Genomic DNA, 22,062 nt, shown 5'->3' with positions numbered 1-22,062 from the left:
CTGGGAAGAAACCCTTCCCCCACATGCATACCTCCCTCCTCAGCAGCCAAACTGCCAGGCTCCACACACAGAGGTTGCGCACACTGAACACCCTCCAGAATTTGATCTTTTTCCCCAGCTAAACTTTCACTCTGGCCAGCCACTCCAGACTGCACCAGAGGGACACTTTCCTGAAATAGGGCAGGGAGAGTCCAAACATCTGACTCCAGCCTCTCCCCTGAGGCTCCAGGCAGACCTGTAGAGGCCTCACTCACAGACACACAACTATCTCCCTCAGGCAAACACTCAGAGAAACTTTTCCCTTGCTCCCAGGACAGACTAGCCACAGACAACTTCCCAGATTCACACTCACCCCCTTCACAAACCTCATACCTGTCCTGAGGCTGGATTAAGGTATCAGCCTGATTACACATATTAGCCATGACTGCAGGGTTCGGGGTGTCTGGGTGTACAGCCTGCATAGCCTTGCTACGCGTGATCACTCCCACCCTCTTAGCTTGTTGCACATGCTTGGCCAAATCTTCCCCGACCAGCATAGGAATGGGGTAGTCATCATAGACTGCGAAAGTCCAAGTTCCAGACCAGCCCTTGTACTGGACTGGTAGCTTGGCCGTAGGCAGGTCGAAGGGGTCAGCCTTGAAGGGTTGAATGGTGACTAGAGTCTCTGGGTCAATGGCCTTGGGGTCCACCAGAGCGTGGTGAATCACTGACACCTGTGCCCCGGTGTCTCTCCATGCGACAACCTCCCGTCCCCCCACTCTCACAGTCTCCCTCCGCTCTAGGGGGATCAGTGAGGCATCTGGGCCTGAGGCTCCTTGTGGCAACCCCGGAGTGATGAGTTGTAGCCGGCTGGTGCTCTGGGGACAGTCGGCCTTTACATGCCCCAGTCCATTACATTTAAAGCATCGCCTCACAGCGGTATCATTGGAACGGGGGGGGGGGGGGGCTCCCAGCAGATGGTATGGAGGAACGGGGAGAGATCTGGGGTCTTCCTGGGTGTATATAGGGCCCGTCTCTGTGGGGTGGGGATCGGGGGGATCCCCAGGTGTTGATGGGCCCCCTCAGACTGCTTCCCAGGCTGCTGTGGCCCCTCAGTTCTATCCATCTGGCCCCAAGCACTGCTGCCTCTCTGAGGCTTTTTGGTTTTCCGTCCAGGATGTACCCTCTAATCTCTCCTGGCACACCCTCGAGGAACTGTTCCATCTGCATCAGGAGAGAGATTTCTTCCCGAGTGTGGGCCTGCTCTCCAGAGAGCCACGTTTCCCAGTTTTTGAGGACACGACTAGCATGTTCGGGGAACGGTGTATTTGGGGTCCACTTGGAGGCCCTGAAGTGACACCGGGCCTGTTCAGGGGTGAGGCCCATCCTGAGTCTGGCCTCCTGCTTAAACAGTTCATAATGATTTGCCATGTCACCTGGCAGGTCCGCGGCTACCCCCAGTAAGGGACCAGCGATTTGGGATCTTAACTCTCTCATGTACTGATCAGGAGGAATGTTGTACCCCTGGCAGGCCCTCTCAAAGTTGAGGAAAAAGTCCTCAACATTATCCCCTACTTGGCACATGGGGAGCTTTCTGGGGGGTTCAATGATGATGGAGGTGGGATTGTTGGGTGGGGTACCTGAGGTGTCCGGCTGCCTGGCTTTCTCCAGCGCAACTTGGGCCTCTAACTCTAACTGCTGCTATCTCTGCCAGTTTCACCTCCTGTTGTATACGCCTGGCCTCAGCCTCGGCCTCTCGTTGTGTACGCCTGTCCTCGGCCTCTCATTGTGTACGCCTGTCCTCCAGCTGTAGGAAAAACTCCATCTCCTTGTCAGTTAGAGGCCTGCCGGTCCTTATGGCATAATCGCACACAGAAGGCGCAGGTGTGGGGGAGGGAGAGCGGTAGCCGGCTGCTCCTGCCTCCTCAAGATCACTTCCCCCAGGGCTCACAGAGGTATGCTCTTGTTTCCCCTCTCTGGGGTTGGAATCTTTCCCGGTACTTAACATCATGCCTGGCTCTGAGGCTGTTTCTGCCTCAGGGTGTTGCTTAGGACGGGTTGGGTTCTCTAGGGTTACCTTGCCCGATCGCAAGAGCATGTACTGGGCTCCTTCCCTGCCCTATTCTAGCCTAGCTATCCAGTTGTCCCGAAAGCTAACAAAAAAACAAACTGGATGGGATGGTCTGTGTCTGGCTTAAGCTTAAGCTTCTGTCTGCCCCTCTGAAGCAGCCCAGAAAACAAAAGAAAAAAAAAAAAAAAGAGAGAGAAAAAACTGCAAAGCTTGCAACTCAAAGAAAAACCTGTGTCCTTTTAAAAATCCTGGGTTCTCAAAATAATCCCACCACTATGCCACCATGTCATGGCTCCTTTCCCACTCTGGCATGATAAATGCAGAAGTGGGGGCCAGCAAGTGTACCCCAAAGCCTTATCTACCAGGCTTTGGTATCAAACTTCCCCCAAAATCTTAAAACCCTAGATCTTGGGAATAAAACTTCCGCTGCCACCACCCAAATGTTGATAAAGAAATCAGGGGGAAGATCATTTGGGAAATCTCACCCCTAAAATAAAAATCAGGGCACACAATTAACCACTGCCCGGTTAATAAAAAGAAAAGAAAGAACTTTTATTATTACAACAATATTCCTGTTGCAAACATAATGACTAGATAGGGAGGTAACAAAATATACTCATGGAGAAACTCCATGGGCCTAGAATTTAGTTACAGAGAAAAGCCAAAACATCTTTTAAACAGTGCCAGATCTCAGATCCCATACCCAACCCTTAAAACAATAAAGCCTGATGAAACTACCTACACTTTATCCTACTTATAGAAAATGAAGAATGGTGTCTTGGAGAGAGAGAGACATGCTTGTCCCTCTCTGTAGCTGCAGAGAACACACCCAGAGGGTATGTCTACACTACCCTCCTAATTCGAACTAGGAGGGTAATGTAGGCATACCGCACTTGCAAATGAAGCCTGGGATTTGAATTTCCCGGGCTTCATTTGCATGAAGCTGGCCGGCGCCATTTTTAAATGCCGGCAGTTCGAACCCCGTGCCGCGCGGTTACACGCGGCACGGAGTAGCTAGTTCGGATTAGGCCTCCCCCCAAACCTCAATGAGGTCCATGATCTCCGCACTAGTCCACGAGGGCGTGAGCCATCTACGGCCCCTGGGTGCTGGGGGACTGGGCGGGGGATGGCTGGCTGCCACTGGCTGCCATTGTGCAGCCACTGGCTGAGGGTCTGTGGCTGCTGGCAGGCCTGGCTCTCGCATGTGCCCAGTGGCCAGAGTCTAACCCTTTAAGGGCCCTGGGGCTGAGGGAGAGGAGAGGAGTTTTCCTGGTTTGACCTAGAGTGGCCACCAGGGGAAACTGGGAAGGGCTGAAGGCCCCCTAATTCGAAATAACTGTCTACACAGCACTTATTTCAAATTAGCTATTTCGAATTTGGTGTTATTCCTCGTAGAATGCTCCACTATTTCGAATTAGCAGTTTGGCTGTGTAGACGCTATTAAAGTTAATTCAAAATAACTGCTGTTATTTCGAATTAACTTTGTAGTGTAGACATACCCATAATGGGCTCGTCTACATTGGCCCCTTTTCCGAAAGGGGCATGTTAATTTCAGAGATCGTAATAGGGAAACTTCAAAGTACGAATAAGATCCTCCGGAAAAGGGCGCTTTTTCCGGAGGATCGGGGCCAGTGTAGACGCTCTTTTCCGGCTTTTCTAAAAGCCGGAAAAAAGCGGCGGACATTTTTATTTAAATGCTGCAGGGGATATTTAAATCCCCTGCGGATTTCCCTATTACGACCTGTGAAATTAACATGCCCCTTTCAGAAAAGGGGCCAGTGTAGACGTAGCCATAGAGTTCATGATTCTAAGGAATGGTAAAAGGGAAAACAGCAAAATAGAGACAATGGATTTCAGGAAGGCAGATTTTGGTAAGCTCAGAGCGCTGGTAGGTGAGGTCCCATGAGAAGCAAGACTAAGGGGAAAGACAACTGAAGAGAGTTGGCAGTTTTTCAAAGGGACATTATTAAGGGCCCAAAAGAAAGCTATTCCGCTGCGTAGGAAAGATAGAAAATATGGCAAAAGGCTACCTTGCATTAACCAGAAGATTTTACATGATCTAAAAATAAAAAAATATAACAAGTTGAAACTAGGACAAATTACAAAGGATGAATATAAGCAAGTAATGCAAGTATGCAGGGACAAGATTGGAAAGGCAAAGTCACAAAACAAGCTCAAACTAGCTAGAGACATAAAGGGTAATAATAAAACATTCTATAAATATATTAGAACCAAGAGGAAGACCAAGGACAGGGTAGGCCCACTAGTCAGTGAGGAGGGAGAAACAGTAACAGGAAACTTGGAAATGGCAGAGATGCTTAATGACATTTCAGTCTTCACCAAGAAGTCTGATGATGAAGGAATGATTAACATAGTTGTAACCCTTCTGCCAGGCCGAGTTAATAGCAGCAAGGGCCGGGTTCAGTATCTAGGGGTCTCCTCCCAACGAGGTAATACAACACCGGCTCGAGCCCCCACCCAGTGACCTGGGAAATCTTACATACACCTCTGGGTGCCTCAAAAGAGGCAATTCTTCCCCTCTCGCAAGCACAGAGCCTCAGTATAGTAGCAAACCTTTAATAACATGAGGTAACCGACATCTGCATTAAATTGGGGGAAACACCACAACTCGGATTTACCAACCAAACAATGAGAAAAGGCCCTCCCCCCAGCCACAAATCTCCCCAACGTCCCAAAAGTCCAACACCCCAAGAGTCTCAGCCCTGGGTCAGTGCCGTCCCAGGGTTCAGAAGTCCACCCGGCAGGGTTTCACCATCCCAACCTGGAGGGGTGGGGATCGATGCACCTTACGTGGCCCGGCGGTGGCTCCACCTCTCCGTCAACACGAGTCACTTCACCACACTCCACTTGTCGTCAGGTGAGCCGCCTCCACTGTCCAGCTCCGCAAATCCGCCAACTGTCTCAGTCCACGCTCCGGGCTGCCAGCTGGTTGCTCCTGCCGCTGCTCCGCCGGCTGCCGCTCCTACCAGCCGCAGGCCGCCCCCATCAGCCACTCCGCTGTCTGCCCTCAGGTCACCCCACCAGCTGCATCTACTGTCCACCTGCACTTGCTGGTTGCCCCTTGCAAACTGCTCTGCTAGCAGCACAGCACCAGGCTCCCCTCAGCAACAGTGATTTCAGCTCATAACAGAGGAGCCTTAGTACTAGCCCACAGCAAAGTTAGCTCCACAGCTCACAACTAGACTCCAAATAGAACCTAAATTAACTCTGATATTCCACAGTGGGAGAGGAAAGGAGTGCAATCAGTGTTGTTCAGGCCCTCAAACAGGACCCCACCACCAGGCACTAAAACCTGCCCCCAACCTCTCTCCATTTGACTGGGTTTGGAACCCATGCCCCTTGTCTAGCGAGTGCTACTTAGTTTATGGCGAATCCCTCTGTCATAAACAGTTCCACCATTCCATTGTCCTTGATTCGCATAATCAGGGTAACAACACTTTTATCCCCTCTGCCTCAATAACAGAGAGACTGGGGCTCCCACAGTGGCCAAAGTGACGATTTGGGCTGCTGTGGCACATACTAGACAGGGTGGGTGTGTCTATGCAAATTGGGCTCAGCCCCTGAAGTCTCTTTGCACCACTTGCCACAGTTCACCACTAGATGTCAGGATAGCGTTTACCCTGACCCTGCTTACATCGTGAATGCTAGTGGGAATGGGGTAGGTTTAGAAGATAAAATAAAAAAGAACAAGTCACCAGGTCCTGATGAAATGCATCCTAGACTACGCAAGGAGCTGATAGAGGAGGTATCTGAGCCTCTAGCTATCATCTTTGGAAAATCATGGAAGACAGGAGAGATTCCAGAAGACTGGAAAAGGGCAAATTTAGTGCCCATCTATAAAAAGGGAAATAAGAACAACCCAATTTAACTTCTGTGCCAGGAAAGATAATGGAGCAGGTAATTAAGGAATCCATCTGCAAACACCTGGAAGATAATAAGGTGATAGGGAACAGCCAGCATGGATTTGTAAAGAACAAATTGTGTCAAACCAATCTGATAGCTTCATTTGATAGGAGAACAAGCCTTGTGGATAAGGGAGAAGCAATGGATGTGGTATACCTAGACTTTAGTAAGGCATTTGATACAGTCTCTCATGAACTTCTTATTAATAAACTAGGAAAATACAATCGAGATGGGGCTACTATAAGGTGGATACTATAAACTGGCTGGATAACCATTTTCAGAGAGTAGTTGTTAACAGTTCACAATCATGCTGGAAGGGCATAACAAGTGGGGTTCCACAGGGGTCTGTTTTGGGACCTGTTCTGTTAAATATCTTCATCAATGATTTAGATGATGGTATTGAGAGTACACTTAAGTTTGCAGATGATACCAAGCTGGGAGGGGTTGAAAGTCCTTTAGAGGATAGGGTCATAATTCAAAATGATCTGGACAAATTGGAGAAATGGTCTGAGGTAAACAGGATGACGTTTAATAAGGACAAATGCAAAGTGCTCCACTTAGGAAGGAACAATCAGTTTCACACATACAGAATGGGAAGCGACTGTCTAGGAAGGAGTATGGCAGAAAGGGATCTAGGGGTTATAGTGGACCACAAGCTGAATATGAGTCAGCAGTATGACACTGTTGCAAAAAAAGCAAACATGATTCTAGGCTGCATTAACAGGTGTGTTGTGAGCAAGACATGAGAGGTCATTCTTCCACGCTATTCTGCGCTGATTAGGCCTCAGTTGGAGTATTGTGTCCAAGATGTGGAGAAATTGGAGATGGTCCAGAGAAGAGCAGCAAAAATAAAGGTCTAGAAAACAAGAGCTATGAGGGAAGACTGAAAGAACTGGGCTTGTTTAGTTTAGAAAGGAGAAGACTGAGAAGGGACATGATAGCAGCTTTCAAGTACCTAAAAAGGTGTGTGACGGGGCGCTTCTGCCCTGCACTGGAACCCCTGCCCCCCACCGAACGCTGAATCAGGGAGTCGGAGGGGTTGCGGAGCAGGGGCCGGGAGCCACGGAAGAGCCCGTCTGGGGAACGGCGGGAGTAAGCACGCGTGGCAGGGCAGGAAACGCGGCCCGTCATTGGGGACGTCATCCCAAAGAACCAAGCGGGGAAGGCCGGGGACGCCGGGAGAGGCGGAGGCCCGAACGCCCGGGCGGGAGATTTAAAAGTGCCTCAGGAAGCCTGAGGGGAGGAGAGAGACGCAGGAGAGGAGCAACGGCGACCGGAGACTGAAGAAGGCGGACGCCAGTGTAAGCACTACGTGGACAACCAGGGTGAGCTTTAACCCGGGTCCACTGGGTAGCTGTGGATGCGGCACTGGGGAAGAAGTGGCTCAGGGCAGGGTTGTGGACCCCGTGAGTGGGGGTGTTTAGGGGCTACAACCCCCTCTGCTGAGTAGGGACCTGGGTCCCTACCTTAAGGCCCTGGGCCGGTGTTCGGAGAGAGGGCGGGCCCGAACCCCTTTTCCTGGTAGCCCGGGAGTTAAACCTGCCTTGTGCGGGTAGAATTTCACCCGGGGTAACCCACGCGATACAAAACAGAATAAACCATGTAACTACTACTGGGTACAAAGGAGTAAATTGTGGTGGGGGACGTGAACCCCGCAAAGGGAACACGTAATGGGGTGTCATAAGGAGGAGGGAGAAAACTTGTTCATCTTGGCCTCTGAGGATAGAACAAGAAGCAATGGGCTTAAACTACAGCAAGGGAGGTTTAGGTTGAACATTAGGAAAAAGTTCCTAACTGTCAGGGTGGTCAAACACTGGAATAAATTTCCCAGGGAGGTTGTGGAATCCCCATCTCTGGAGATATTTAAGAGCGGGTTAGATAGACAGCAGGAATGATCTAGCTCAGGGGTTGGCAATAATTTTTATGGGGGTGTGACTCCAAGATTTTGAAAAGTAGTCAGGGGCCGCACTCTTCCATGATATTAATGGAGGGTCTGGGATGGAGGTTGGTTGCAGGAGAGTGTGGGGTCTGGGAGAGAGGTTGCATGAAGGAGGCGATTGTGACCTGGGGCAGGGGACTGGGGTGCAGGATCTGGGAGGGGTATGGGTTCTGCCACATAACCCAGAGGCAGACTCTGACTGGGAAACTTACCTTGGAGACTCTCAGCCAGCAGCCCAGCAAGTTTCTCAGGCAGCCTCCCTGCCCACCCCCGCACAGACTGCAGGGGCCATGTGTATCTGTGAATAAGAGCCTGAGGGGAGGGGTGCTTCACGCACTGCCTGTTCTTCAAACAGGGAGCTCTCATTGGCCAGAAACCGGCCAATGGGACTGTGCTGGGGGCAGGGGCAGTGCGTGAAGTGTCTCTTCCCCCCCCCCCACCCCCCCACACACACCCCGCCTCACAGTTGCTTTTCTGAGCAGTGTGCAGGGAAAGCAGGGAGCCACTGGATAGGTGAAAGCTCCAGGCCTCGGGGGTGGGGTGGCGGGGGGGGATGCAGGCCCACCCCCTCCACTGCATCCCAGCCCAGGGTCCTAGGAGCAGCAGAGCTGTCTGCTGCTGGGTCAGCAGGGATCCGCTCCGAAACGTGCTGCCCTGGCTCTGGCTCGGCCAAAAGGCAGTTGGCTTTCCCTGGGCTCATTCCACACTTCCCCTTGTGCTGTACCTGGGTCCAGGGCCAATCCTCTGTTGCTCCAGAAGCTCTGACCAGGTAATCAGTCAGTCCAGGCAGTCTGGGAGTTGTGGGCCCGGTGGCCCAGGCCAGCCTTCGGCTTCTCCTGGGTCCAGCTCCTCCACTGGGTGCGCAGGGGTGAAGGGCTTATAGATTTTCTATTGGACACAGGGGCGGGAATCCCTATGGTAAAAGATACATTTGATGCATATCCAGTTGTGGATTCCATACAAATACAGGGCATATCAGGAAACAGACACATGATGTTAAAATGCTACCCCTGCAGCTTGGTGCACGCACCATTCAGGAGAAGTGTGCTGTTGCAGGGAGAGAAAACTTAATTGGGGCAGAAACTATAAAACGATTGGGAATCATTTTAGACTTTCCAAATATGTGTATAGACAAATTCTCACTGCAACAGAGGGAATAGATGATGTGACTCTGATCTCAATGAGGGTTGCCACTCAGACTGTAAAAGCAATAAAATCAAAACAACCGCCCCCTGCACCAGAAGTCTGGGAGGATTGGTGGACTGAGATACAGAATGTCTGGGCAGCAGACTCCCTAGATACGGGAAAGGTGCAGACCTCCATAACATTAGAAGGAGACGTGCCTCCATTTATTAAACAACTAGCGAATTAGCCCGTCATAAGATGGGATTTTCAGGTCTCTCCTCCACGTCAGTCTTTTCTCCTGAGCTTCCAGTCTCTCGTTCCATCTCTTTCTTCTCCACCTACTGCCTCCACCTCTCTCTCTCAGCTCTCCTCCGCCTTCTGCCTCTCTCTCCGTCTCTTCTCCCCCTCCTGCCTCTCACTCTCTCTCCACTCTCCTCTGTCTCCGTTGGGGATGCACGCTCGTCCAGGCCCCGTCCCCCTTCGCCTCCCACCATGGCGCTCAACTGACTTCTGCGTTGCTCAGCTGGGCTGCTGCGCAGGAGCAAGCAGCGCAAGCGGCTGTTTGGGCCCCGCGTGCCCCATGCAGCACCCCTGTGCTGCATGGGGAGCACAGACCCCAAACAGCCACTTGTGGTGCTTGCTCCCACGCGGCGGCCCAGCTGAGTGGCGCAGAAGTCAGCCGAGTGCCACGGCGGGAGGCAACAGCACCGCCCAGAGACAACAGCCAGCATTTCAGTGTTACAGAGTCTCAGACATTGGGCTACTATATATATATATATATATATATATATATATATATGATACCCCATACCCCAGGAAGCTAAAGAGTCACTAAGACAAGTCATTGAGGAATTGGAAAAACAAAAACTAAGCCAGAGGTGTTCAGCACCTAATGCGGCATCTATTTGGTCAGTCAGAAAACCTGATGGAACATGGAGATTAACTATTGACTACAGAGGGCTCAATAAAACTGCGGGGAACTCCTGTAGTAGCTGCATACCCTGAGCTGTTAAGAGGTAGTGTAAATGAAGAGGTTTACAGTGCTTGATGTGGCAAGTGGATTTTGGAGTTTACCTCTGGATTCAGACTCTCAGTACTGAACAGCTTTTGTGTTCCAGGGTGTAGCCACCCTACCACCGCCTTTATCCTGGAGAAAGAGGGGTAGAGGGGTGTGGGTCCGACGTCCCTAGTCCTGCCCGCCCTTGGCCTCGTCATAGGACGTCCGGCCCTTTAAATGCCGGGCTATCTAGTCCTTCACTGCCGGGCACTTCTCATCAGTCATGCTCTCCCACGTGGAAGGGGAGAAAGGGGGGCCCGGGCCCGCCCTCACTCACGGACCCCAGCCCAGGGCCCTAAGGACTCAGAGTGCCTGCCAGTCTGGGGTCCGGCTGACGGGGGTGTGCCCCTAAACGCGTCAGCCCATGGGCTTCGTTACTGCCCTGGGCTACTTCCTTTCTCCCTTCCGTGCTCCTTACCCGCAGCGTCGGGTCTCAGCAGGGCAACAGCTCCGGGGTGCATCAGTGTCTCGCCTGGTGGGTCCAGCCTCTCTGTCCGGCTGCCGCTCCCCCTCTCCTCTGCTGCCTGGCGGTTTTTAAAGTTCCCGCCGCCCCAGAACGCCGGAGTCCAGCCCGCCCTCTGTGCCATCCGCCCAGCTGATTGGCCTCTCCCCCTCTCAGGGCTGGCCTCAGCATTCCTCCGGCGATGCCGCTGCGCTACCCAGCTGAGCTGCAGCTTGGGAGCAGCCGGCACACGGCCGGCAGGTGTTCCGTGGCCCCTCTGCCAGGGCGCACACCCCCTGGGGCTTAGTGCGGGGTCTTGGTGCCCCATCACACAGGGCATGCAGTACTGCTGGAATGTTTTGCCTATGGGGTACTGTGATGCACCCACAATCTTCCCCACTTCTTTAAGAAACATGCTGGAAAAGGAAGGACTGTTGGAAACAGGGAAAATAGTGCAGTATGTGGATGATATCTTGGTGCTACAGCTTTTGAACTGCTGCCAAGAGTATGGTTTGAAACTTAACCCCTCTAAATCCCAGATCAAACAGAGAGAAGTGCAGTATCTTGGGATCAAAGTGAGTGAAGGGGAAAGGTCTGTTGACAAAGAAAGAGTTAAGTGTATTGTTAACCTTCCTATACCAGTAGATACTAAATCACTGCAGTCTTTTCTGGGGTTAACTAACTTTTGCTGAGAATTTATGGTGGGCTATTCAGAGAAGGCAGGTCTGCTGTATGAGGTATTAAAGAGACCACAGTGGACCTGGACTAAGGAAGCAACTAGTGCATGGGAAGGTTTGAAAAAGGGGTTAATGGAAGCACCTACTCTGGCTGCCCCTAACAATGAATTTCCCTTTGTACTGTATCCTAATGCTCACTCAGGATACCCGTGCTGGGGAAAAACCCATTGCATACTACAGCAGAGCCTTAACCCCTCTGGAAACTAAATTGGGAACCTGTGAACAAACTGCTCTTGCTGCAAAAAGCCCAGGCAATTATTGGAGCAAGTAAAGTGACTGTGAAAAGCCATCATGCCCTAGGAAAGTTACTAAGTTAGGAAAATGTATCCAAGGGACATGTGAGAGTGGATAAGGCCATACAGTGGGTCTTTGCTCTCCTGACAGAGAATGTTCAGTTAGTCACTTTGAAAGAACCTGAAATATCTGTATGGGGCCCGACCTTAAGTGGTCAGGAACACATCTGTGAGCCCCAAGAGGAATCCAGAGCACACCCTGCCTTTAAGGCAACCCCTATTGAACAAGTATTGGGAAAAACAATTTGGTTTGTGGATGGCAGGTCATACTACATTGCAGGGAAGAGGGTCACTGGATTTGCAGGAATATGCTTGATGGGAAACCGGCAGAGAATTGATTCTTTTCACTATAAATTACACAAAGGAGGGACACAGGCAGTGGAAGTATCAGCTATATTGGAGGTCTTCGAAAGAATGAAGGGCAAACAAGCTGAAATTATTATTGGAACTGACTCAGGTTATGCTTACAGAGGGACCACCATTTACCTCCCATGGTGCAATACCATTGGTTTTACAGGAACTGATGGATCGGAGATCAAACACAAAGCCCTCTGGCAGCAAATAGAAAAACTGGCAGCCCATTACAAAAAAGTCAGGATGGTCAAAATAAAAGCACATAGAGGGAAAGGTCCATTACAACATGGAAATGAAGAGGCAGACCACCTTGCTGAAGAAGCAGCACTCACTGGAACATTATGGGAACCTATGCTGGCAGCAGTAACCACCTGGACACAGGCTAAACATGAACAAAAAATTGAAGAAAGTAACCAGGAAGGGGTGCTGTTATTACAGGACACGCAGGCAACCAATGAGTTACTAAAGCAATGGAAGGCAGAATGCCCCTCACAGTGGCGAGGAGTTCCCTTAAAAAAAGGAGACTTAATTATGGCGAAACCAGGCACTGACTGGGTTTTAGCAATAACTGAGAAAATGCAACACCTCCTTCTAGCCTGGATACATGGTTCTGTTGTAGGGGGCCACCCAAAATTGGAAAAGGCACTGGCAAAAACTTAGAAAGCTTGGATGGTGGCCAGAAATGAAAGAGGATTTGGAGATACATATTCATAGTTGTCTAATCTGTGCTCAGCAAGACCCTGCTAGAAGGAAAAGGAGGGGGGAGCTAATGCATCAAGCATTAAAAGGTCCCTTACATCGATTACAGGTGGACTTTGTAGGACCCCTGCCCACAACACCCAGGAAGAATAGGTGTTTGTTTGTAATTGTAGATAGTTTCAGCAAATGGATGGAAGCATTCCCCGCTAGAAAACAGTTGGGCAGCTGCAAGTCTTGGTAACAGAAATTTTTCCTAAATGGGTCTCCCTCTCAGTATCGATTCCGATAATGGAACAGCATTTATTGGACAAGTGTTCCGGAACATGGGTACATGGGCTGGTATTCCATTACCACTGCACATTCCCTACCACCCTCAAGCAGGGGGACAAGTACAGCACAAGAATAAATCTCTTAAAACTGAGCTGTCCAATGTGTGCAACTAGGACGTGATACTCCCATGGGTTCTTACGAAGATCCGGAGCCGTCCAAATCATCTGACAGGATTCAGCCCTTATGAAATACTTTTTGGGAAACCCATGCTGGGCTGGGAAAACTTATTGTATCCTCCAAATTGGGAAACTATAACAGCCTTGGCAACAACCACCTAGATTCATGGTCACCAACCGGTCAATTGCGATCGACTGGTCGATTGCGAGGCCTCGACCAGTCAACCGCGAAACACTCGCCCCCCCCCCCCACCCCCCGCATTTTCCCCCCACCCCCGAGAAGCCCCACTACCTACCTCCAGTGACAATGGAGGTAGTGCCGGCTTCCTGCGGGGTGGATGGAAGTCCTGCAGCTTCACGCCACTTCCAGGGGTTCCGGAAGTGCGCTGGCTGCTCCCCTCCCACAGGTCTGCGGTGTGCTGGACGCGCTGCACCAGGTGCACTGTGGGAGGGGGCGTCGGCCCTGGAGGAGGAGCGCGGCAGCTTCTATGCGCTGCAGGAGGGGTGAGTTAGCCCCAGGAGAGGCGCGCACGGGGGTTTCCCTGCGCCGCAGGAGGGGGGAGGAGGATCGGCCGCAGGGATTTCCCCACGCCGCAGGAGGGGAGGTCGGCCCCGGGGCAGGCCCGCGTGGGGATTTGCCCGTGCCAGGGGAGGAGGGAATCAGGCCCAGAGGTGGCGTGCATCGGCTTCCCTTGGCAGGGGGGAATCCTGGGAGAAGGCGAGTGCAGGAGACTCCCTGCCCCCACTGGCACCCTGCTCCCCCGGCCCCCTGTCCTCTCCCCCCCCTGCCCCCAGCCACAGAACTCTGTCCCCAGTGGCACCCTGTCCCCTGCCGAAGCACCCACTAGCACCCTTCCCTAGTACTATGTCCCCTGCTCCCACCAACACAGTTGGGGCCACATTAGTGAAGCTTGCGGGGGGGGGGGGGGGGGGGGGGGGGGAGAGAAAGGGTTTTTTTGCATCTCACTTGTGTGGCCCCGCCCTGCACTCAAGCTCCACCCATACAGCCCTACTGGGCATGCTCCCAGGGGAACCAAGGTATAAAAGCCTGCCGGCCTGCTCCAAGGGGGGAGACTGTAGCCAGAGCTGGAACTAGTGCCCCCACTGTGCAGACTGGATGGACGGAGAGGTGTCGCCAGGCCTGCTGGATCCACCAGTCCCAAGCCAAGCTTGACCCTGACGACAGAGTCGCCAGCTGACCGCCCTCACCGTGACCCAGGCACCGGAACAGCCACCCCCGACACTGACTGGGGATGTGCCACGTGACTCACGCTGACCGGTGAGACTGCTACGGGCTGGGGGTAGGAAGCGACCCAGGGCAGGGAGCTGTAAAAGCCCCTGAGGGCTTGGGGTGTTGCAGGGAGGACTCCCCACTGAGCCAGTGGTGGGAGCCACCTGCCACTAATAGGGCCCTGGGTTGGGGCCCGGTGGAGAGGGAGGGCCTGGGTCCCCCTACCCCTGCTGCCCTGGACCCTGGCGAGTGGGGGCTGGGATAAAGAACTTCAGGACTAGGCCTCAGGGCCTGCGTATTGAGGACTAGGCCGGGAGGCCGTATTTCCCCTACTGCAGGGGCAGTAGACATTGAGACTAGGCCAGCAGGCCATATTTCCCCTAAAAAAGGGGCATCACGCTTCAGGCCTAGGCCCAAGCGGGCTGGATTATGCCCCAGATGAGGGCAGCAACCCCAAGCGTGAGGGGTGGCCCCCGACAGGCCCCAACTGACTTTTGTGGGTCAGTGACCCCTGACTCAACAGGTTCCCTGCCCTTCTCAGAAATAAAGACAATGCAGAAACTTTTTGTTTGACAGTATTTTATTTAAAAATGAAGCCTGGCCAACAAACCCCAAATTGGGGCCAAGCCCCCATCTGGCCACAGCATCATAACACTCCTGCACTCTCCTTTCCCTCAGACCCTACATCTGAGCCTATCATACACTGGAACCCCCTGCCCTGAGCCGCTCACATACCCCAACCCAAATTCCTGAACCCTCACATCCAGAAGACTGTGGCTTGCTTAGTACCCTAACCCGACATCTGACCCCAACACTGCCCAGCCTGGAACCCCCTCCCTGAGCCAGTGTCCCCTTCTCCACCTCCTCCTGCATCCAGATTTCCTCCCAGAACTTGCACCTCTCACCCCTTCCCACACCCAAATCCCTCATTCCCACCTCAGAGCTTACACATCCTGTCTCAACCCAGCGAGGTTACGGCTAGACTGCAGGAGTTTTTCAGGATTCTGGAAATATCCCAGGAAAAATTCTTCTGCATCCTGGGATGCATTTGTTCTGCTGCTTCTTTTAGTGGAAGAGCAAACATGATCTTTCGGTCACCCCTATATTCTTCTTTCCATGAGGAATAAGGGGGCTTCCAAAAGAAGGGGTTTTTCTGACATTTGGTCCAGTCCAGACAGGCCAAATGTTGGAAAAACCTCTTCCTACAGAAGAATTGGGGGGGAAAAAAAGCAGCAGTATAAGGGTTGGGGATAGCAAGTGATGTAGAGGAGGAGAATAGAGAGGGCGGGGCTTCAAGGAAGGGGTGGGGCGGTAGATCTTGGCTTGTTCTGACATTTAAAAAGTCATCTTGGGTTTAAAGAGGTTGGAGACCACGGACCTAGATGAATAGCCTTAAATATTGGTTGGGCACAGTCTTAAGGAGCAGCTGCAGTACAGCAAGCTGCAGAACAGAAAAAAACGAATCAGGTATTTGATGGAAACAGCGATATCAAACAATGGCAGATTGGGAGCTGGGTAATGGTTCAAGTCAAACCCGTACCTAAGAAAAAAAATTCCCAAAGAGGGAATGGCATGGACCCTGGCCAATTCTAGACAAACTGGGACCCTCTTTGTAATTGATTGAAATAGAGGATCAGCCTTGATGGAAACATGCCATGCCTTGTTAAACTGTATATTACATGTTTTGTGCTTTTTTTTACAGAGTAACGATACAAGATAAGCAGTCAAGGTAAGCACAATGGAATTATCCCAAATGAATAACAGAAGCAACTTAAAACCTCCAAGCTGCCTATGCACCCCAAGTGTTACTTCATGTTGCTTGGAGCCAGTGAAAAAGATTTGAGGTGTGCCGACCTTTTCCCGTGACTCAGTTGAGGGCACAGGGACGAATTGAATGGGGTATTGGCAATGTGATTACTATCTGGTGGAATGATAAAAACACCTCAATCTGGAAAATGGAGAAAGTGGGAGCACCATCTCTTTGGTTGCTGGGACCAGGACTCGAATGGAGGAACAAAACACCTGTTTTGCAAAGCACCTTGAATGCTCGTTTCCTGTCCCTGAACCCACTGAGGCTACGTCTACTCTACAAGGTTTCTGCACAAAAACAGTTGTTTTGCGCAAAAACCTGCGGAGCGTCCACACCTCAAGCGTGTTTCTGCGCAAGAAAATCTACAGTCAATCGACAGGAGAGGGCTTTTTCTGGTGTAGGTAAACCTCCTTCTACAAGGCAGAACTCCTTTTTGCGCTACAGCTCTTGCACAAAAAGGCATGTGTGGATGCTCTGCAGGGGTTTCTTGTGCAAGAATGTCCATGCAGCGTGGACGCTCTCTTGCGCAAGAACTCGTCCACAAAAGACTTCTTGCGCAAAAACCCTGCAGTGTAGACGTAGCCTGAGTGATCAGGAAATTCTAGGACTCCTAAATTGGGATTACATTCTGGACACTCTGGATGATTATGGACCCCAAAAAAAAATCGCAAAAGGCAGAGAAACATAGGGCTCGTCTAGACTGCATTCCTCTCCTGAAAGAGGAATACAAATGAAGCACATCGAAAATGCAAATGAAGTGCAAGATTTATAAATCTGCGCTTCATTTGAATAATCACATCCAAGTGCTTTTTTGAAAGTGTTTTTCGAAAAACAAACCCTGTAGTCTAGATGGGGTTCTTTCGGGGAAAAAAACCTTTTTCTAAAGAACCCATATGCCTCATTTTTTCAGGAGCACGGGTTCTTTTGAAAAAGGGGTCCCCCCCAGAAAGAACCCCATCTAGACCACGGGTTTTTTCCTGAAAAACCCTTTTTTGAAAGTGCTCAGACGATTATGCAAATGGAAGTGCAAGATTTATAAATCCATGCTTCATTTGAATTTTCAATCTTTCATTTGCATTCCTCTTTCAAGAGAGGAATGCAGTCTAGACGAGACCTAAATGTAGATCAGGGAAGCCCGGAAACACATTATGTACTATGATTAAACATTTAAAAAAAAAAAAAAACAAAGTTTGTATTTATCTACATATTTTTGAGAGAGAAGTGTTTGTTTTTTATTTTCACAGGGTCTGATACCAGCATGGATATGGATGCTGTTGAATGCAGTGTGGATGATCCACCACACAGAGGGACTCTCTGATACCACCCAGATTAACCAGACCTATGAAGCGGTCTGGAATTTATGGACTGAGACCCTACGGACTGCCACTATGATACAGGCAGCAAACCAAACCCATCCAGTTGGGACTGTTTTAAAGTTGGTGTGTGAAGCAGAAGGAAGGCAACAAGCCAACAATATCCACAGAGCCACACCACCTGATCTTAAGATGGCCTGGGGGTGTATAGTTGCAAATATGAGCCAAGTTCATGAAATTCCTGTCCAAAAAATTGATGAGAGCAGATGACGAATTGTAAAAACTAACTTATGTTTGCTGTTGGATGGTTGACAATGTTCGTAATTGTGATTGGTCTATTGTTTTTACTGTGATTTTTAGAGACAGGTTCCAGTAATACCTCCAAACACCTCCTGAACAGGCATACATACCAAATAAGAAATATAGAAGGGAAACTCCAAAGATGGAGCAAGTCTAAGTGGCACCAAATCGAATAGTGGAAATACACATAGCATTGTGGGTAGGGGAGACCCTCAACTTACTCTGTGATGTTCAAGCATGTGCACATGTAGTTCCTAGGGTGGCATTGGATTGGTATTGCACTGCGGACCCTATAATTAGCCACCTAGAGGGAATCACAAAAACATAGGGGGACTGGAAATACCAAGTACAACTTATTAATTTATAGAAACAACAAACTGACATGGCAATGTGTGAGCTCATGATTTCTGCAAAAGGCTTGAGTGGGGTTGTGGCAGCAGGGTTCTGCATTTCTCCATTCCAAGCCCCCTGTGAGATGGTAGAAGAGAGTCTTGTGTCATATCCCTCTGATAGGGGGCAGAAGACAGAAAGCCTGTAGTTCCTCATCCTTCAGCTGATCAAGGTCTTCCTGGTCCTTAGCTTATTGGTCCCTGTTTTGGCCCATAAGAAAGAGGGAAACTTATGCCTCTTTGCCACCAAGTGTACAGCTCTGCTTGTAGGTCCAGCATAACTTGAATTCATTAGATGGGGTGCTGTTCCAGCACTGATTTAAAAAAAAATTGTGTAAGGGTGAAATTAATTAGGGTACAAGTTTTATCTAGTGGTAGTATCTTTGAATCCAAGCAGCGGTGAGCACCTAGCCAACAAGAGACTAGGGGGATTTGGGTAAGGAAGGAGTAGAAGTTCAGGGCAGTGGGTGTATTTCACCCACATTAAGTGGGTTAACCCTATGCTTAGTAGGTGCAGGGTTTTTAAGACCTGCTAATAGATTGAGACAGATTATGTACACCATAGTAACAGTTAAGCAGAAACTGCCAAGTTAAAAAAAAACAAATGTTCAGTTCTTGACTTGATACTGTTATTTGAATACCCCAGCCCCTGACATTTACCTTTTTTCTTATTCCACTACAGAGCTCCCTATGGTAAAAGTAATAGCTGGCAATTCAAGATTAAGAGAAAAAACATGTTTATTAACCAGGTTTTTGCACTGGATTATGCACCAATTGGCCCAATCTGCTAGATAACATCTAGACATGGTTTCTTTCATGTTTCACGAGTTGAAAATAACTGTACAAGGTTAAAGTACACAAGATAACAGACACAAAATAGCCATTTATGAGTTTACCTCAGCTGCTGCTTTGTTTGAAAAAGTAGAATTGTAACTAAAAAATATTGTTCTCCTATAGTTCTATCACGTTTAATGGAAGCGGGTACCTGATTACAACACTAACACCAGCATCACTGATCTCATATTTACAGAAAAATTGTACTTTTTCAATACATTAAAGTCAATGCAACACCCATGCAAGCTAGAATACTAGCTTTTTGGTGAACAAGGACCCAACCTCAGAACAGAAATCATCCACAAAGTCCCAGACTTTAAAAATCACATTTTTCAAATTGCATCCATTCCTCGCATTGAAGATGTAAACCCGAGTCCCATTCCTCTTTGTGTGTGAGTCTGTGATCGTGCCATCTCATATTGTGCATCTAGATTTCTGAATACTTCTTCCTGTTGCTTCAGAGTTTTGTAACTTTCTTCATCAACTGAACTACAACCAGCTTCATCCTCACTCTAGAAATCAGACAAGCGATTTATAGAAAAAGATTAAATTATTTATTGCACAGTCAAAGCAATAATGTTTTAAAGCTTCACACAAGACCTTTCACGTGGCTGTTTGTAACAGCTGACAACGATAATAATATGAGCTATAGAATAGGGATGTTAACTAATGTGTTTGTGTGTAAACGTGTAACCGCTAAAATTTCAAGCGGTTACATGTTTACACCGGGGCGGGGGGAATGGGAGCCAGTGCTCTCAAAAAGCCCCCCCTGCCTCTGCAAAGAGACAGTGGGGCAGCTCTGCAGGAACCGGCACGCACAGCGAGCCAGCTTGAAAGCCAGCTCCCCACAGGCACCAGCTCCCACCTCTGCTCCTGCCTCCCCCTGACCCTGCTGCCTGATACAAAGGCAGCAAGGTTGCGGGGGGTGGGGGTGGGGTAGTAGTAGTAGTAAAGATTACCCAACAAGCCCAGGCTTATCGGGTAATTGTTTAAACGATTACATGTGAACACCCCTACAACAGAGAGTGCATTCAAGTGTAATAACACTTAGCAAAATGATTAATTTCCCCTGACCTATGAAAAATTAATACTGAATTACATTAAACATTTGCTCAGATTTTAAAAAAGCTAGACTGAAATCAACATTTGGATATTTAACAATAAGATAGAACAATTTAAAGTTGGAAGTAAAATCTCATAAGAACTTAATTGATTTTTTCCCCTAATTTACTAGTCTGATCATCACTTCACTCCCAAATAATAAAAATGTTTCTTCCTTTATTTCTAAATTGATTTTTTATTACTACAAAGGAGTAATAATCCAGATTAAATTAATTCAAATGCATTTCTGCAATTACAAAATAATATATTTAATAACCCTGTGTAACTAACTACTAGCCCAGGGATCAGCAACCTATGGCTCACAAGTCAAATATGGCTCTCTAGGGAGCCAGATATGGCTCTTCTGGAGCCCCAGATCAGACCCCCCAGCTCCCCTTGCTCCCCCGCATTGGTGCTACAACCTTATGGCCCCTGCAAGACTCAAACGCCAGCACAGCTTACTGCGGGGAGGGGCGGGGGGAGAAAAACCCCTCCCTACCAGATCCGGTATGTGGGAAACAAACAAGCTGAACATGGCTCGGCATGCCAATGTTTTCCCTCCCCCCAGCGTGGGGGGGAACTGGGAACCAAAGATGGCTCCCTGTGTACTGACATTTCCTTCCCTCGGGACACACTTCCTACAGCCCTCTGCTGCCAACCCTTCCCAGAGGCTTCCGGGGAATGGGAATAGTGGGAGGCATCTTACACGGTGCATGCCACGTGGTGTCACGTTATTGGATTTTGAGGGGAACAGCTGGGTCACTGCTGCACCCATGGGGGGGTGTTCGCCCCAAAAGTGGTACAAAGGGGGCCATGTGAGGTGTCTAACCAAAGCTTACTTTCTACTGATCCTGTATATGCTCTTCATATATCTGTGTAAATGTCTGTGTGTGGAGTTATGAATAGGTATTCTGTATGGAGACTGGAAGTTTCTCTGTATGGGGTTGAGTAATGGGCCAGGAATGTTTGCCCATGGACATGCTAATGAGCAAAGCTCAGGAACAATAGCCCTCTATAGGCCAAGGACACACCTCAAGAACGGTGACTGATACCTGGCCGGGGAAGATGTGGGAGCAATGGCCGTCAGAAGGAGGGCTGGACGCAGGCAGCAGGGCTGGCCAAGGGAGATTGGGAGGAGAAGCGGGGGAGAACTGGCTGCCCGGGAGGGGGTTGGGGGAAGTGGGGCTGGCCAGAGGCACAGCAAGGGGAGCATGGAGGAGGAATGAATCAGCCTGTAGGGAGTGGGACTGACCCAACCCTGTTCCCCCCTCCCCCCGCAAAGCACAAAGCATGAGTTAGTCCGGCACAGGGATTCTACTGTCTCCCCCCCCCCCCCCCCCCCCCCCCCCCCCCCCCCCCCCCCCACACCCTCGAGTAGTTGCGAACTATCTGGCTGGCAGACACACTCATGCAGCCTGAGCACATTTACCAGCCAGGCAGTTTGAAACTACAAACTGATACATCTAATAATAATACAACTTACCTACTGAGAAAATACCAGACATGTTATATGTCTGGTATTTTCTCAGTTTTTCATGTGTTTATATTTTTGGGCTGCAAAAAGCAGAACTGGAAAAAAAAGGGTTCCAACTAAAGCAGTGGTCCCCAACCATTTGGGGTTGCCGGGCGCCAGGGGGCGTGGCCGTTCGCCGGCCGGGCGCCCGGGGGGGCGGGGCCCCCCCCATAGCTGCATTCCGGGGGCCGGCGCTCTCCCCTAAAGAGAGGGTTTTTGGAGGGTTGTTGTGGGTTTTTTTTTTTTTTTTTTTGCGCTTCTCAGTTGTGTGGTCCCCAACAGATTTTTCTGTGCGTCAGTGGCCCCTGACCCAAGAAAGGTTCTCCACTCCTACCATAAAGAAAGACAATGCTGAAACCTTTTATGTTGGACATCATATTTTACTTTATTTAAAAATGAAGCCTGGCCAACAAGCCCCAATTGGGGCCCAGCCCCCATATGGCTGCAGTGTCAACACTCCTGCACACACACACACACACACACACACACACACACACACACACAC

At 49.9% G+C, this 22,062-nt stretch overlaps 1 protein-coding gene and 1 long non-coding RNA gene across 11 annotated transcripts in view; one reads left to right on the top strand and one right to left on the bottom strand.

The window, feature by feature from the left end:
• The first annotated feature begins 14,129 nt into the window (after window positions 1-14,129).
• On the top strand, window positions 14,130-18,086 carry LOC106731743 (uncharacterized). The gene is made up of 3 exons (XR_012895901.2): window positions 14,130-14,345; window positions 16,000-16,026; window positions 17,352-18,086. It is a non-coding gene; the product is annotated as an uncharacterized LOC106731743 (long non-coding RNA).
• Window positions 18,087-18,829: 743 nt separating this feature from the next.
• The window catches only part of LOC102444602 (arginine/serine-rich coiled-coil protein 2-like), a 57,344-nt gene continuing 54,111 nt past the window's right edge, over window positions 18,830-22,062 (bottom strand). For 9 of the 10 annotated variants that reach the window (XM_075897810.2, XM_075897813.2, XM_075897811.2 and 6 more), the window contains one exon: window positions 18,830-19,455. In XM_075897810.2, coding sequence (XP_075753925.1) covers window positions 19,276-19,455 — 180 coding nt within the window. In that variant the 3' untranslated portion in view covers window positions 18,830-19,275. The remainder of the gene's footprint in view (window positions 19,456-22,062) is intronic. The other variant, XR_012895900.2, reaches the window with a different exon arrangement.

The sequence above is a fragment of the Pelodiscus sinensis genome, chromosome W, assembly GCF_052426305.1.
Source record: "Pelodiscus sinensis isolate ZL-2025 chromosome W, ASM5242630v1, whole genome shotgun sequence".
NCBI lineage: Eukaryota > Metazoa > Chordata > Testudines > Trionychidae > Pelodiscus > Pelodiscus sinensis.
The sequence above is the reverse complement of the archived record's forward strand: the minus strand, read 5'-3'. Positions and strand labels throughout refer to the sequence as shown.